General features: G+C 46.5%; 1 protein-coding gene across 2 annotated transcripts in view; it reads left to right on the forward strand.

Annotated features, from left to right (window-relative positions):
• VSTM4 (V-set and transmembrane domain containing 4) overlaps positions 1-14,770 on the forward strand; it is a 96,720-nt gene that overhangs the window by 73,259 nt on the left and 8,691 nt on the right. The window contains exon 8 of one of the 2 annotated variants that reach the window (XM_070615390.1): positions 7,232-8,458. The exons of the other annotated variant lie outside the window; for it this stretch is intronic. Within the exon in view, the coding sequence (XP_070471491.1) occupies positions 7,232-7,345 (114 nt within the window). The 3' untranslated portion in view covers positions 7,346-8,458. Of the gene's footprint in view, positions 1-7,231; positions 8,459-14,770 lie in introns of those variants that run through there. 2 annotated transcript variants of the gene reach the window in all.

The following is a 14,770-nucleotide window of genomic DNA, read 5'->3' on the forward strand; positions in this document are numbered from 1 at the left end:
TCCCGGGAGGCCAGCGCTGACCTCAGTCTCAATTTGGTCGATATTTCTCTCTCGGATCAATGAGTCTTGATGGTAGCTGAAACTACAGTCAGTTGCTACTTGTTGACTCACACAGGCCTTGCTGGGTAATTGAGGAAATCAGTTGGAGACGTCTTTTCTTTGGGGACTGGTGCCAGTTTAGGTGTTTGATTCTGTAATTGTTCCATTTTTGCCACGATCTCCATAAAACAGTGCTTCCTGGAGGGTCATAGGCCACAGAGCCCCCGCCGTCTTTCCAGAGGGATGTTGACACATGGTCACCTCAAGAAGCCAGCCTGCCTGCCACCTCCGCTGACTCACTGACGAGAAGGGAGGACTTCCTGTTACTGAGCGCCTACTGTGTGCCAGCCCTCTGCTGCCCCCGTCCCCACTGCATCCATCTCCCTCCTCTCAACTGGACGTGCCAACTCCGGGTGGACGCTCCACACTCCACCAGGCAAAAATGACAAACGTATGTCCCTAGCTTTCACCCTCAGAGCATTAAAAGTGGGCATCTTTTCTTATGGTTCCAAGACCATGTGGCCTCTTGCAAGAAGTCTATATACCAGAGACTAACACTGGTTGGAAGGTTTAAAAAAATGATAGGATTCAAGAAGAAAAAGGAGATGAGAGAGGCATTTAGACATTTTTGTAATCAAGATATCGAAACTGACCCCCTTGGGTTTTTTTTTTTAACAAAATAACCAAACACAGCCTGCCTTCACAGTTGGCTTTCTGGTAACGAGGCCATGCATTGTCGTGAGGGTCTTTCTGACTAACAGCGTGATCAGTTTGTCTAATAACCTTAAACACTGACAGGGAGTCATTATTCCGATGTACCAGTGGTTCTTCATCTTTTTGGGGGTGAGGGAGCACTGTCAAAAAACTCAAAATGTGTAGTTTCCCTTTAAATTGGGTGTGGGGCGTGGGCACTGCTCACTGACCCCCTGAAGCCTTCTGGGGACCCTGTTTTCTCCCCCTAGTTAAGTGGCCCTACAGCAGAGCTCCCAGAAGCCTTTGGGTAAATCCGCACACTTCCAGAAAAAGCTGGCCTCGCTCCCTTGTCTCAGAAGAAGCAGGGAAAGCCAGAAGCACGTTTGATTTCTTTATATTGCCTTAGGTCAGGTGTTGATTTAGAGGCCGATGGGAGGAAGAGAAAATAGTTTCTGTGATGTGGAGGCCAGACCTCAGTGTTTCGAGGAGAATGGCAGCAGGAAGCATGAGTATGAGGGGAGGGGGTCAGCATTCCAAAACCAACCAAAAGAGAAGAGGAGGCAGTCCTTTGGGCTCCCCAAACTTTGGTATGCTCCTCCTGCCTCCGAGTCAGCGCCTTCCTCACTGAGCATCGCTCTGTACCGCACCCCTGAGTCCTCCCCCTCTGTCATTAAGTCACTCCTTCATGGCACATGGTAGCTGGAAGGGTCAGGCCATCCCTGTCCTGTAAGGATAAAATGCTGTCTTGTGAGCAAAAGACTGAAGACACAGAAAACTCAGGATCACTGTGGGCTTCATTACCGCAAGTTTTCCAGCGGGTCTCTTGTATCCTGTCTATCCTGCTCCGAGCCATCCTCCGCATCGCTGCCTAGGGAGTTTTCTAAACACAACTTCAACCACGTCATTTCCCTGCTTAAAATACTCTCATGGCTCCCCCTTGCCTCCAGGATGAAGCACGGCTTCCTGTGGGTTGTATGTGTGGGAGGGCTGTCATCATCCATCTCCCACTCCATCCCGCTACCCTGCATGGCCTTGGTCCTCTTACCGGTGGCCCTGTGGGCTCTGTCCTGCGCCTGCTGCCCTGCCTCATCCTCTAGCAGAGCCGCTTCCAAGATGTGGCTCACTCCCCACCTTCTTCAGGCCTCCTGCCCCCTCAGCCCCACTTCTCTGCAAATCTAGGTTCTCTGGGGCATCAGAGTTATGCCTCTGCATGTCAGTGACCTGCCATCGCCGACTCTCATGGCACCTTTCAATTAATCTGCTTTTTCTGACCCCTCAAGGCGCTGATGCCCTTGTTCCTGGAGATGAATGTGGGTCACCTGCCATCACCCCAGCTGGCTGCTCTCACTCCTGGCTGTTGCCCCTCCCAAGATGGTAGGCCAGCTTCCCCTCCTCCACCTCTCCAGTGTTGGCTGTCCCTGGGCTTCTCTTCTCTTTGAACACGTTGCCTGGGAGAGTCAACACTCTCACAGGTGCAGCAGCTGCCTGTGCAGCCCATCGCTTCCCTAACCTGGATCTTCAAGTCAGTTCCAGACAGGAGCTTCTCACTGTTTACGGGACACTCCCGTGGAGGCCCATGTGTCCCCCAGATTCACCACGGCACACATGGAACTAATTCCCCCCCTTTAGACCTACTCCACCTGAGATATCCTCGCCTCAGCGAATGGCTGTCCCATGCGGAATCTAGGTGCCTTCCTCTCCCTCACCCCCATGTCCACTGGTGATTGAAGCCTGTCTCTTCCTTCTCAGTGTGCCTGGGCTTGTCCCTTTCCTCCTACTCACTGCCACAGCTGGCTCACACCCGGCCGCCTCCCCATCCATCTGACTTCAGAGCCTCTCCTTGGGGCTCCCATAGCACCTGGCCTTACCTGTATTTTAGCACGTCCCACTCCACCAGGAAGTCACGTTCACCTGTCTGCCTTGACTTTCTCCTCCACTAGAACCACGTGGTTCGTTTGTACAGAGTGACCTCTGCTTTCCATATACTACAAAAGCTACACAGGGTAGACACCTTAGGTAGTGCAGACCGTGGGAACATTTTTTTAAAATCGTGCTAGAATAGACATACAATTTACCGTCTTAACCATTTTTAAGTGTACAATTCCAGAGTGTTAAGTACATTCGCATAGTTGTGCAGACAATCTCCAGAACTCTTTTCATCTTGCAAAACTCGGTCCTCATTACGCACCAACTCTCCCCTCTCCCTCCCCCAGCCCCTGAAAACCACTCTCTTACTTTCTATCTTTATAAATAGGTAGCTCGCATAAGTGGAATTGTATGGTATTTATCTTTTGGTGACTGGCTTATTTCACTTAGCATAACATTGTCAAGGATCATCCTTGTTGCAATGTGCGTCAGAATTTCCTTCCTTTTTAAGGCTGAATAGTATTTCATCGTATGTATATCCCACATTTTGCTTATCCATTCATCTGTCAATGGACACTTGGGTTGCTTCCACCTGCTAGTTATTGTGAATAATGCCACTGTGAACATGGATGTACAAGCATCTCTGAGTCCCTGCCTTCGGTTCTTTTGGGTATATACCTAGAAGTGGAATTCCTGAATCATATGGTAATTCTATTTTTTTTTTTTTTTGAGGAACTGCCATACTGTTTTCCTCAGCAACTATAGTATTTTACATTCTCACCAAGAGTGCCCAAGGGTTCCAGCATCTCTACATCCTTGTCAATACTTGTTTTTTGTTTTTTGGTCATAGGCAATTTTTTTCTGTTTTTTGATAGTAGCCATCTTAATGAGTGTGAGCTGGTATCTCATTGTGGTTTTGCTTTGCGTTTCCCTAATTATTAGTGATGCTGAGCATCTTTTCACATTCTTTTTGGCCATTTGTATATCTTCTTTGGAGAAATGTCTGTTCTTTTCCCCCATTTTGTTTGTGGGGTGGATTGGCCCTGAGCTAACATCTGTACCAGGCTTCTTCTATTTTGTACGTGGGATGCTGCCGCAGCGTGGCTTGATGAGCATTGTGTAGGTCCCCACCCGGGATCCGAACCTGTGAACCCCTACCTGCCAAAGTGGAGCATGCGAACCAAGCTGGCCCTTTTTCCTCGTTTTTTAATTAGGTTGTTTGTTTTTTTTTTTGTTTTTGTTTTTTTGTTTTTTTATTGAGTTATTGATAGGTTACAATCTTGTGAAATTTCAATTGTACATTAATGTTTGTCAGGCATGTTGTAGGTGCACCACTTCACCCTTTGTGCCCACCCCCCACCCCACCTTTCCCCTGGTATCCACTAAACTGTTCTTGGTCCATAGTTTTAAATTCCTCATATGAGTGGAGTCATACACAGATTATCTTTCTCTTGCTGGCTTATTTCACTTAACATAATTCTCTCAAGGTTCATCCATGTTATTGCAAATGGAATGATTTTGTTCTGTTTTGCAGCTGAGTAGTATTCCATTGTATATATGTACCACATCTTCTTTATCCCTTCGTCTGTTGATGGGCACTTAGGTTGCTTCCACGTCTTGGCTATTGTAAACAGTGCTGCAATAAACATTGGGGTGCACAGGACTTTTGGGATTGCTGACTTCAGGCTCTTTGGATAAATACCCAGTAGTGGGATGGCTGGATCGTATGGTAGTTCTATTTTTAGTTTTTTGAGGAATCTCCATACTGTTTTCCATAGTGGCTGCACCAGTTTGCATTCCCACCAGCAGTATATGAGGGTTCCTTTTTCTCCACAACCTCTCCAACATTTGTTGCTATTAGTTTTAGATATTTTTGTCATTCTAATGGGTGTAAGGTGATATCTTAGTGTAGTTTTGATTTGCATTTCCCTGATGATCAGCGATGATGAGCATCTTTTCATGTGCCTATTGGCCATCAGTATATCTTCTTTGGAGAAATGTCTGTTCATGTCTCCAGCCCATTTTTTGATTGGGTTGTTTGATGTTTTGTGATTGAGTTGTGAGAGTTCTTTATATATTAAGGATATTAAGCCTTTGTCAGATATATGACTTGCAAATATTTTTTCCCAGTTAGTGGGTTGTTTTTTTGTTTCAATCCTGTTTTCATTTGCCTTGAAGAAGCTCTTTAATCTGATGAAGTCCCATTTGTTTATTCTTTCTATTGTTTCCCTTCTCTGAGAAGGCATGGTGTCCGAAAAGATCCTTTTAATACTGATGTCAAAGAGTGTACTACCTACGTTTTCTTCCAGAAGCCTTATGGTTTCAGGTCTCACCTTTAGGTCTTTAATCCATTTTGAGTTTATTTTGGTGAATGGTGAAAAAGAATGGTCAATTTTCATTCTTTTACATGTGGCTTTCCAGTTTTCCCAGCACCATTTGTTGAAAAGACTTTCTTTTCTCCATTGTATGCACTCAGCTCCTTTGTCAAAGATAAGCTGTCCATAGATGTGTGGTTTTATTTCTGGGCTTTCAATTCTTTTCCATTGATCTGTGCACCTGTTTTTGTACCAGTACCATGCTGTTTTGATTACTGTAGCTTTGTAGTATGTTTTGAAGTCAGGGATTGTGATGCCTCCTGTTTTGTTCTTTTTTCTCAGGATTTGCTTTAGCAATTCGGGGTCTTTTGTTGCCCCATATGAATTTTAGGATTCTTTGTTCTAATTCTGTAAAGAATGTCATTGGGATTCTGATTGGGATGGCGTTGAATCTGTAGATTGCTTTAGGTAGAATAGACATTTTAACTATGTTTATTCTTCCAATCCCTGTACATGGAATGTCTTTCTATCTCCTTATGTCGTCATCCAATTCTCTCAGAAAGGCCTTGTAATTTTCATTATATAAGTCCTTCACTTCCTTAGTTAAATTTACCCCAAGGTAGGTTGTTTGTTTTTTGTTGTTGAGTTGTAGGAGTTCTTTATGTATTCTAGATATTACCCTCTTATCTGATAAATAATTTGCAAATATTTTCGCCCATTCTGTAAGTTGCCTTTTCAGTCTGTTGATTGTGTCCTTTGATGCCCAGAAGTTTTCCATTTTCATTAGCACTAGTTTTAAAGTCATCAGGGACCAGTCCTCCTCATCACTGTGTCCCCAGTAGGGGACCTGGAACTTGCAGAGTGTGTGGGGAGTGAAGGAACCATGGAGGGCAGGGATCTGGGATTGGAGCTCTGAGTCCTCATTGCTCAAAGTGTGGTGCATGGACCTGCCGCCTGCGCATCGCCTGAGAGCTTGTTGGAAAAGTGGAAACTCAGGCCCCACCCTAGACCTAGCGAATTAGAATCTGCAACTCAGCAAGATCCCGGATGAATCTGATGAGCGTTAAAGTTTGAGAAGTGTGGCTCTGAATAACTTATCAAACTCAGTAGCCAGCTCCAGTTCAGTCACTGTGGACAGGACAGTCACTGCTGCCTTAGTGAGAGAGTTCAGCCACCCGGGGAGAATGATGGGTTTTCTTATTTATCAACAAAGAGAAAATTAGGAGAATCTACTCCTAGGGGCATTGTGACTCTCCCTCATTCCCGAAGAACTTCCCTGGACGAGCTCATCCCCATCTCAGCTGGGGGTAGCCCTGTCCTGTGCCCTCCTAGGGCCCCTCCCAGGAAGAGAATTCTGCCCCCTAGGGAATGTGTGACCAAGGCCTGCTTGCCAGGGATTCCCTCAAGTTTAAAGTCAACAGTAAACTTGTCTCCTCTCTTGGAATCTGAAAGATCAGAGCACTCAAAACGGACCTAACGGGATGTGGTTCATGCCATCAGACTTGAGAGGCAACCTGTCTTAGGAACCGGCCTTCCACGGAGTGGTCCACCCAGGACCGGGATGCTGTGACCCGCTCCATGTCCGCCTAACATCAGGAATGCAGCTCCTTCTCCCAGCCCACTTTCGCTCTCGAGAACATACTGCAAGGACCAAAAAGAGTTTTTCTCTGATCAGTAGCAGAAAAGGGCTTTGAGGCACATTAAACACCAGTGATAGAATTCTGAGAGGATTTTAATAATAACCCGAATCCCAGCAAAATTATTTCCAGAGGACATGCACTTCAGGTTTCTTGAAGGATGTTTATAATAAGCCAGAGAATTTCTCTTGTTGTCGTTAATGTGCTAGAACTGGTTTCAGTTAAATTTTACATGAAAAGGATATATTAACCTGCATAAAATATGTTCCTAATCTCGATTTAAAATTAAAAAGAAGAAAAAAACCCACAACCACATGTACAATATATTGCCCCAAGTAAAAGCCTTGGGAAAAAAACAAAAACTTTGCTTGTACCACGCTCGTACCATTTTTACAGAGATAAAAATTCTATGCTCCCCTCGGTACACATGCACATCCCATTATTGTCACGGGGAGTTATGCATGTCGGCTGGAGGGAAGAATAGTTGTCGAGGCTTCAGAAAGGATGAGAGTGGGGAAAACAGAAGTCATTTGATTTCACGGGCTTCCTCCGGTCCACGGAGAACGGGAGGCTGGGGCCTTTGAGAAGTGGGAGGCGAGATCAGACCTTCCAAAACAGGAAGTGGGGGCATCCTTTATTAGGGACTGTTAGCCCTGACCTGGGGCTGTCCTTTCCCCACAGGCCACGAGGTTAGAGACGAGGCCCCTCCATTGCCTCACGCTGTCCGCAAACAGCTACCGGGTTACGTGCTCCTCAGCTGCTTCAGAGGCCGCTGGAGGTTGGTTGAGCCTCTGATTTTACGAACGATGGGCCAGGTGAAGCTGCTACTTTGGAGGAGTCTTTTAAGATGGGTAGCACCTGAAGCACTCCGAAGGAACCCCCTTCTGGGAGCCAACGGGAATCCTGCTGCAGAGGGTCTGTCTCACTCTGTTCTAGAAGGAGAATGTGGCTTGTGCTTTGAGGAGGAAGGTGACTTTGGAATTGATCGCCTCAGGACTGTGTTTCTTCTGTTGGCTGCATCACTGATTCAGTCGATCATTTTCCGCTCTTCCACTTACTCATTCCCCAGCATATATAGGGCGCCGACAGGCTGTGTGGGAGGTGCTGTGGGGACAGGAGCGTGAGCCTTGGAGCCTCCTGACAAAAGGGAACAGGTGGCAGAGAGTTGCTGGGCCTGAGGTTGGCCTAGGCTGGAGGCGGGCCCGGAGGTCCAGCAGGTCCAGCCCGAGTGGCCTCACCTGGTTGCACAGGCCCATCCTGCCCCCAGGCGTCCCCAGGGCCCCACTCCGGGGCAGGCTTGTCCCTGTATGTCTGCAGGAAATGTCCCCGCCGAGGGGGAGCTTGTTTTCCATCTCAGCTCTGCTGATTTGCCGTCTTTATTGGGCACTTCATTGCTGGCATCATTGCACTGCTGGGAAATTTTTTTTAAACTTTTTCACTCTATTTTATTTTTGTAATCTCATGGAACAATATTATTTGTACTCACATTTGATTTTTTTTAAAAGCCTATTTCATTTAAAACCTCAGTTTTGAATGCAGAGCACTTCAGAGTTGTTATTAAAAGACTTTTTCAATCTCGAATAGAGAATACTAGAAATGAAGTGCCATTTTGGAAAAAAAAAAAGAAAAAAAATCATCAATGTATCTGTAACATCCAGCTAGGCATAAAAAGTATCAGGAAGAAAATCTTTGTGTGAAATTCTGAATTCTTGATAAACTAAGGGTACATTTAAGGGGATTTTGTTTCCCTTGCCAGATTCAATTCCAATTTATTATTATAACTTCCTAAAGCCAAACTTATAAATTCCAGCAAGCACATGTGATGTCCAAAAGGCAATAAGACACAGCGTTGTGAATTTATGATTAGAGTGTGCATAGAAAGATGAAAAATACAAACTAAGAATTTAATGATATGTGCCCATTGCCCACATTACATATGAATACAACAAATGAGCTAGCATACCTACAGCTATCTTATATTTGGTCTTCAAGCTTGGTTTGGGCCCTGTACGTTGTGTCCACAGCAATGCTAGTGATGACGATGGTGATGAATGTGATGATCATGATGATATTGATGGTGATGATGAGAGTGATGATGGTGGTGATGATGGTGGTGATGATGATGGTGGTGATGATGGTGGTGATGATGATGGTGATGATGATGGTTATGATGGTGGTGATGATGGTAATGACGGTGATGAGACCCACACTTCACTTGGATGATACTTCGTGTGGGCACTATCCCAGTGTATATCAGTATGAACACTGGGACAACCCTGACCTGAGCATTGGTCTTGTCTCCGTCTCACAGAGGAGGCAGGGGAGGCACAGGGAGGTAAGTACCAGCCCAAGCTCCCACAGTGGGAAGTGGCAGAGCTGGGTCTGGCCAGGCACTTGGCCCTGGGTCCCTGTTCTTCCCCACTGGGCTCTGGGCTCTGCTGCCTCTCATCGAAAGCACTCAGTAAAGTCCTAGTCCACCGGGTCTCAGGGTGTTTTCTGTCCTAACCTCACTGGATGGGTTTTTACATGATGAAAGCTACAAAGGGGCTTCTAGGTGGGGTGCCTGAGTGGGGCTGGCAGTTCAGAATAATGGGAAGTGAACTTCCTTCCATAGACTCTTATTCCTCTGCAGTGGCATCTGTTAGGGCTTGGCTTATCTTCTTCTAAATATTTTTCTATGTATATACAAACTTATATCCATATCTATGTATATATTCCCAAAATGTATACACAACTGACTCGCAATCACTGTAGGTCATGGCTACAGATTATAACAAATACATTTCCGTGTGATGAGTTCCCTGAAACTGAGAATGATCCTAAACGAACTGTTCATACAATGAAGTGTATTCTCATTAGCAATGTATCAGGCTCATATTTCTACATCAGTACATATAGACCCACCTCATTCTTTTGATGACTGCAAAATGTTACAATATCATCATTTCTTTTATTTATCTATCTATCTACTATCTATCTATCTATCATCATCATCATCATATGTCTGTATTTTAACCTATTAAGTTGAAATCCACATGCAGATTTTCTATGATTCCAAGTAGTAGAACCCAGGGGTCCTACTTCTCCATAGACTGTCCTCATGGAAATCCTAGTTAGGCTGGAAGGGAAAGCATCCCATGGTTCTTCTCATGATCTCCAAGAGCATCCCCTCCCTCATTCCTGAGGCCGAGGACATCCACAGGAGAGTTTTTTATTGTTAGTGTCCGACTTGTTGTTCTTTTTTCATTTTGTCTTGAACTCATTCGATCATTTATTTAAAAATGCCCTTCAAGTGTCTGTCTCCCTTGTACCAAGTAGTACCTGAGTCAGGTACCTTCCTAGGAGCTAAGGTAGAGCCAGTGATCTGCTCTAGCCCGGTTCTATCCACCAGAGAGAGCAAATCCCTTTGACATCTTGAAATCAGCCATGTGGGAGGATTTACACATGTAAACCATCAAATGCTACAAGTCAGAGCTTTTTTCTGGGAGGGCCAGTTGCTTAACAACTCCACAATGTCCCAGCACATCTCTGGATGCAGCAGTAAGTTTGACGGTCACTGCTTTCGCGGAGGTGAGGGTTGGTTAGAGGCCGGGTCAGGAAGCAGCTCTGCTGCTTACTAGCTGCTGACCTCAAGCTTCTGTGCTTTCGTTTCTGCACGAGTCACATGAGGATGATGAGAAGGATGCTTTCTGCAGAGAGTCGTTGGTGCACTAAGCAAACCTAATGTGCTCTTAGTATATTCTATTGGGAGAGGACAGCAGATGACCAAATGGACAGTGCTTTCTAACACCAAGGGGCCACAGGTGCTCTGCAGAGGAACAGAGCAGGGCGAGGCAGCCAGGGAGGGACTGGGGTTCCTGGGGAGGGCGCCTCCTTGGAGCAAGGGCCTGATAAAAAGAGGGAGAAAGCCACACTGCTATGTGGGGCAAGAAGTTCCCAAACAGAAAGTACAGCGCAGGAAAAAGCGCTGAGGTAGGCTCTGAACAAGGAGTGCTGTTCAGGCGAGTCCAGGAAACACAGGGTGACCAGTATGGCTGGAGTGCTGCTCAGCAAGGGGACATATGGTGTGGGCTGTGGTCTGGGGTGTCCCAGGGTGAGATCGTGAAGGATCGGGATACTGAGAGGGTCTCTGGATTTGCCTCGAAGCGTGATGAGAAGCCACTGGAGAATTTTGTGCAGAGCAGTACGTGGCATGGTTTGACTTACCTCTTTGGAAGGGTTATCTTTCCCACTATTAAAAACATATGACTGAATTTGTTTGGCATTGGCCTGAGGCCCAAAGGCACCCGTCAGGATCCGGCACATGATGTTTTCCAAATGATCTCTGAGTGTCTTTTTCTTTCTGTCTCTAAATATTTCAAAGGGACCAATTCTTAAAACAACACCTGTTCGTACTCTATAATAAAAATTATAGTAATAATAAAAATAATTGAACTCTTGTGAGGCATTTGCTATTTACCTACCAGGTAATGTTCTAAGTATATTATTTGTATTAATGCCTTTAGTCCTCGAAATAACCCTGTGGGATAAGTACTATTATGAGTCTCACTTTATACATGAGGAAATGGAGGCACAGTGAGGCTTAGTAACTTGCCCCAAGTCACACAGCTAGTAAATGGCAGTCTTTCTGTCTCTGAGAGTCCACGCTCTTAAGTACCAGTAGGCAGACCCTTGCACAATCTGCCGAATCTAGAAGAGTGTTAAAGATTGCAATTGGTTAGAAGGTTGAGAGTGTTCAAGACTGAAGATTCTCAGAGTGGACTTCTGCAAAAAAGTAGACAGCCAAACGCTCTCTTTTTCTGAGCATCAACCCTCTCTTGGATAATACTGCCAGTAAAAGTACTTTGGGGAGGCAGCTGGGAAAACATCCATCTATGGCCCATGGGGAGGAGAAAATGAGTGACTGTATTAGATCATGAAGCTATCACTGTGCCGCTGTGAAAAGTTTCATGTGTCAGGACCCTCCCCAAGAGCATTATCTATAATCCCATTTTTGCTTCCGAAACGTGCGTTGGTGAAATCTGGGGCATCCGTCTGTTTTATGACGTGTACAGCCTTGGGCCTTTCTGTGCGTGGCTTTGGCAGACTCTATAGCTGGTCGCCTCTGTCATTCCTCGGGGCAATTAGCCGGGGGCCACGTGACTTTGCGTCGTGTTGAATTCCTTCTGGGAATGCACTTCGCTAAGCATCCTTTGACTTCTCCAGATTCTAGGGTGTGATGTGCGTTTGCTCTGCCCAAGTGACTTCCTCCAACTCAAGGTGCCACCAAACCTGGAGAGGACTTTGAAACCTTCATCTCCCCCAAGACTTCTCTGCTGAGTTCCAGATCCTTTCTGATCCTCTCAAAGTCCTAGAGAACACTGGGTTATTGGCCATTAGTCAGTGAGTAGCCATGTGGAAGCCAGGAGTGGGGTAGAAATCGGGGCAGATATAATCCCAAGGCCTATAGATGTCTGAAGCAATGGAGGAAGTGGGCGTATTGTGCCTCAGAGAGCATCTGTGTCCCCATGTGTGATGACCGAACGTCTGGTCTCTAGCCCCTGGCTCACACTTTCAAGATGTGCCTAAGTCAGCAGTGACAGCTGCCTGCTGGATTTCGGGAGTGCAACTGAATTCCAGCCGTCACCTCTGAATGAGGATTCTGGTATCTGTTATGCTGCTACAGCCAGAGGTCCCAGTGTGCCAATGACCTCAGCTCCAAGGAGATGGTGAGAGTAGGCCTGGTGTGTGGCTCCAGCAGTTACCTCGGAAATCTCCCCTGGACTTCGCCAGGTCTACCCCTCAACACTCAGCTTCAAAATTCCACCTGTCCAGGGGGCATCTCTAATCAAGAGTCTGTTGCCACCTCCCACACAGCCTGGCCGAAGCAGAACATGTGCCCTTGTCACCTCCATCCTATGCCGGTCAGAGGTGATCTACTCCTTTCTCAGAGGCTAGGAATCTTGGGGACTGCGGAGAGAGACGAGGGGTCACCTATTGGCGTTCCAACGTGATTCTCTTCTCCTTTGTTGTCCGCTCCACTCAGTGTCAGCTCTGTGTGTCTGCCCTTGGAGGGTCTTGGGTTCTGAACCCTCAAGTCCTCTGTCCCTCCACACCCAGCCAGGCCCCCAGGCCTCTGATGAGGACAGGGTCAGCTCTCTTCTCCCCACTTCCCCTTTAGCTGGAGCTCGCTTTACCCGCTGAGCGGTGAGGGCCTGTTCTGAAAACTCGCTCTCCCACTATTCGTGCCGGTGAAGATTCCCCATTGTCTTCGGAAGGTCACTGTCTTCCTCTTTGGGACTTCAGGGACTGCTGTCTGCCTTCTCGCTCACCTGGGTGCAAGGCGTTCCCATCAGAGCCTTAGTCACTGCTTCTGACCGTGCTTGTGAGTGCCGGGCACTGCTGATGAGCAGAGCGTGGATCTGGTGCAGGACGCCTGGCTCTGAGTCCAGACTCCACCCAGCAACGGCTGCATGACCTTGAGCAAGTTCCCTGCCTTTTAAAGCCTGTTTGCTCATCTGTGAAGTGGGCCTGGCCATCGGACCCACCTCACGGGGCTGGTATGAGGATTGAATGGGGTGGGGAAGACTTGCTAACATTTGCTGAGTTCTGATCTCAGAAGGACTGCTTCTCAACCACTACACTCTGCCACCTCCCAAAGTGGCTATTGGGTGGCGTCCTTTGTTCCATCATTGGACGTCTCGGTCTTGGAAAGATGTCTCCTTGGTTCGTTTTGATTCTTTATTGTCGTCAAACATGCACCACAGGGCTCCACTTCTTCTTTCCTAATATGCCTAAACATAAGTAAGTATGCCAGTTGGTGGACCTGTGGAACTCAAAATTAAGTCAGGTTCATATTCAAGGCATGCTGATTCTAACAGGACCGATAGGGACCATGCCATAGGTCCTGAGATACCCATTGGGGGCCCTCCGTCGAAGAGAGGTTCTTTGAGTGCCCGGCCTCCACCTCCTCGGTGGCTACGGTTCTGTGTGTGTGGACACTGTGAGGGGAAAGTTGGTTTTACCAGGTACCGCTCTGTTGAATAAAAAATGAGCACTTATCTCGAAGGGAGAAGGGGAAGTCTGCCCTCGATAATATGTAATTCTCTCTTGGGTAAATAGATTCCTGACAGTGCACCTCGATGGAACTGTGATCACATTTTTTAACTCTAGGGTGACGTTAGCATAAACATCCATGTCCTGGTTATTGATCTGTTGCTGTGATAATGGTATTACCCAATTGAACTTCTGACATCGGCCAACTTGCAGTGGCTACAATTGCATTTCTCTTTTATTCCTGCCGCTTAATTCAACTTGCACATCCAATTGTGATTGCTATGAAAAAATATTGGTTTGCAGGCGTCTGCATAGAATGTTAAATCTCTCTCTCTCTCTCCTGGTAGGAATATTAACTTTTGGCTTGAGTCTTGGAAACACACCTACAAAGTGAAATACTCAGGAACTACCAATTTGGAGTTTGAAGCGTGGTGTGTTCCCAAGAGGTGCACATCTTCTGAGTTCCTCAGGGTTGAGTTTTCTAGTGTTAGTCAGATCAAGTAAATCCTTCCCCATGGGCATACTTTCCATAATATCACTCTGAGACTGGGGGAAAGAAGGGCCTAAATTAGAAATGGGAGGTCCAGCCTGGAGGCTGTCACCTGCTGTCGCAGCATCTCACCCCTGGCAGGGCAGAAGGATGGGGATGGACGACGTGGCATTTCCAACTCTGAAACTTGCCTACTGACTTTGTTGCACATAGAGTCCAGAGGATTCCCTCACTGCAGAGAAATCTGGTGTGTGTGGTCATCTTTTCCTAATTCTTCTGAGGGAACACCATGCTGTGTGGGAATTTAGTCTGGCTCACCGGCCATTGGTGAGCACTTGAATTCAAGTCTAGGATTGGCGAGGTCCTGAAGGACAGTGAAAAGGTAATTTATTACCAGACCACTAGCACTTACTAGAATGGCCAAAATAAAAAATACTGACAATCCCAAGTGCCGAAAAGTACACAGAACAACTAAAACTCTCAGGTACTGCTGGTAGGAGGGCAGAATGAGGCAGACACTCTGGATAAATAGTTTGGCAGTTTCTTATAAAGTTAAACATACACGCTTTGCATATACCCCAGCAAACCCATTCCGGGGTGTTGACCCTTCAGTAATGCAAATGTCACACATGAACCTGCACATGAAGATTTATAGGAACTCTCTTCATAACTGCCCAAAACTTGAAACAACCCAA

Source organism: Equus przewalskii, chromosome 1, assembly GCF_037783145.1.
Source record: "Equus przewalskii isolate Varuska chromosome 1, EquPr2, whole genome shotgun sequence".
NCBI lineage: Eukaryota > Metazoa > Chordata > Mammalia > Perissodactyla > Equidae > Equus > Equus przewalskii.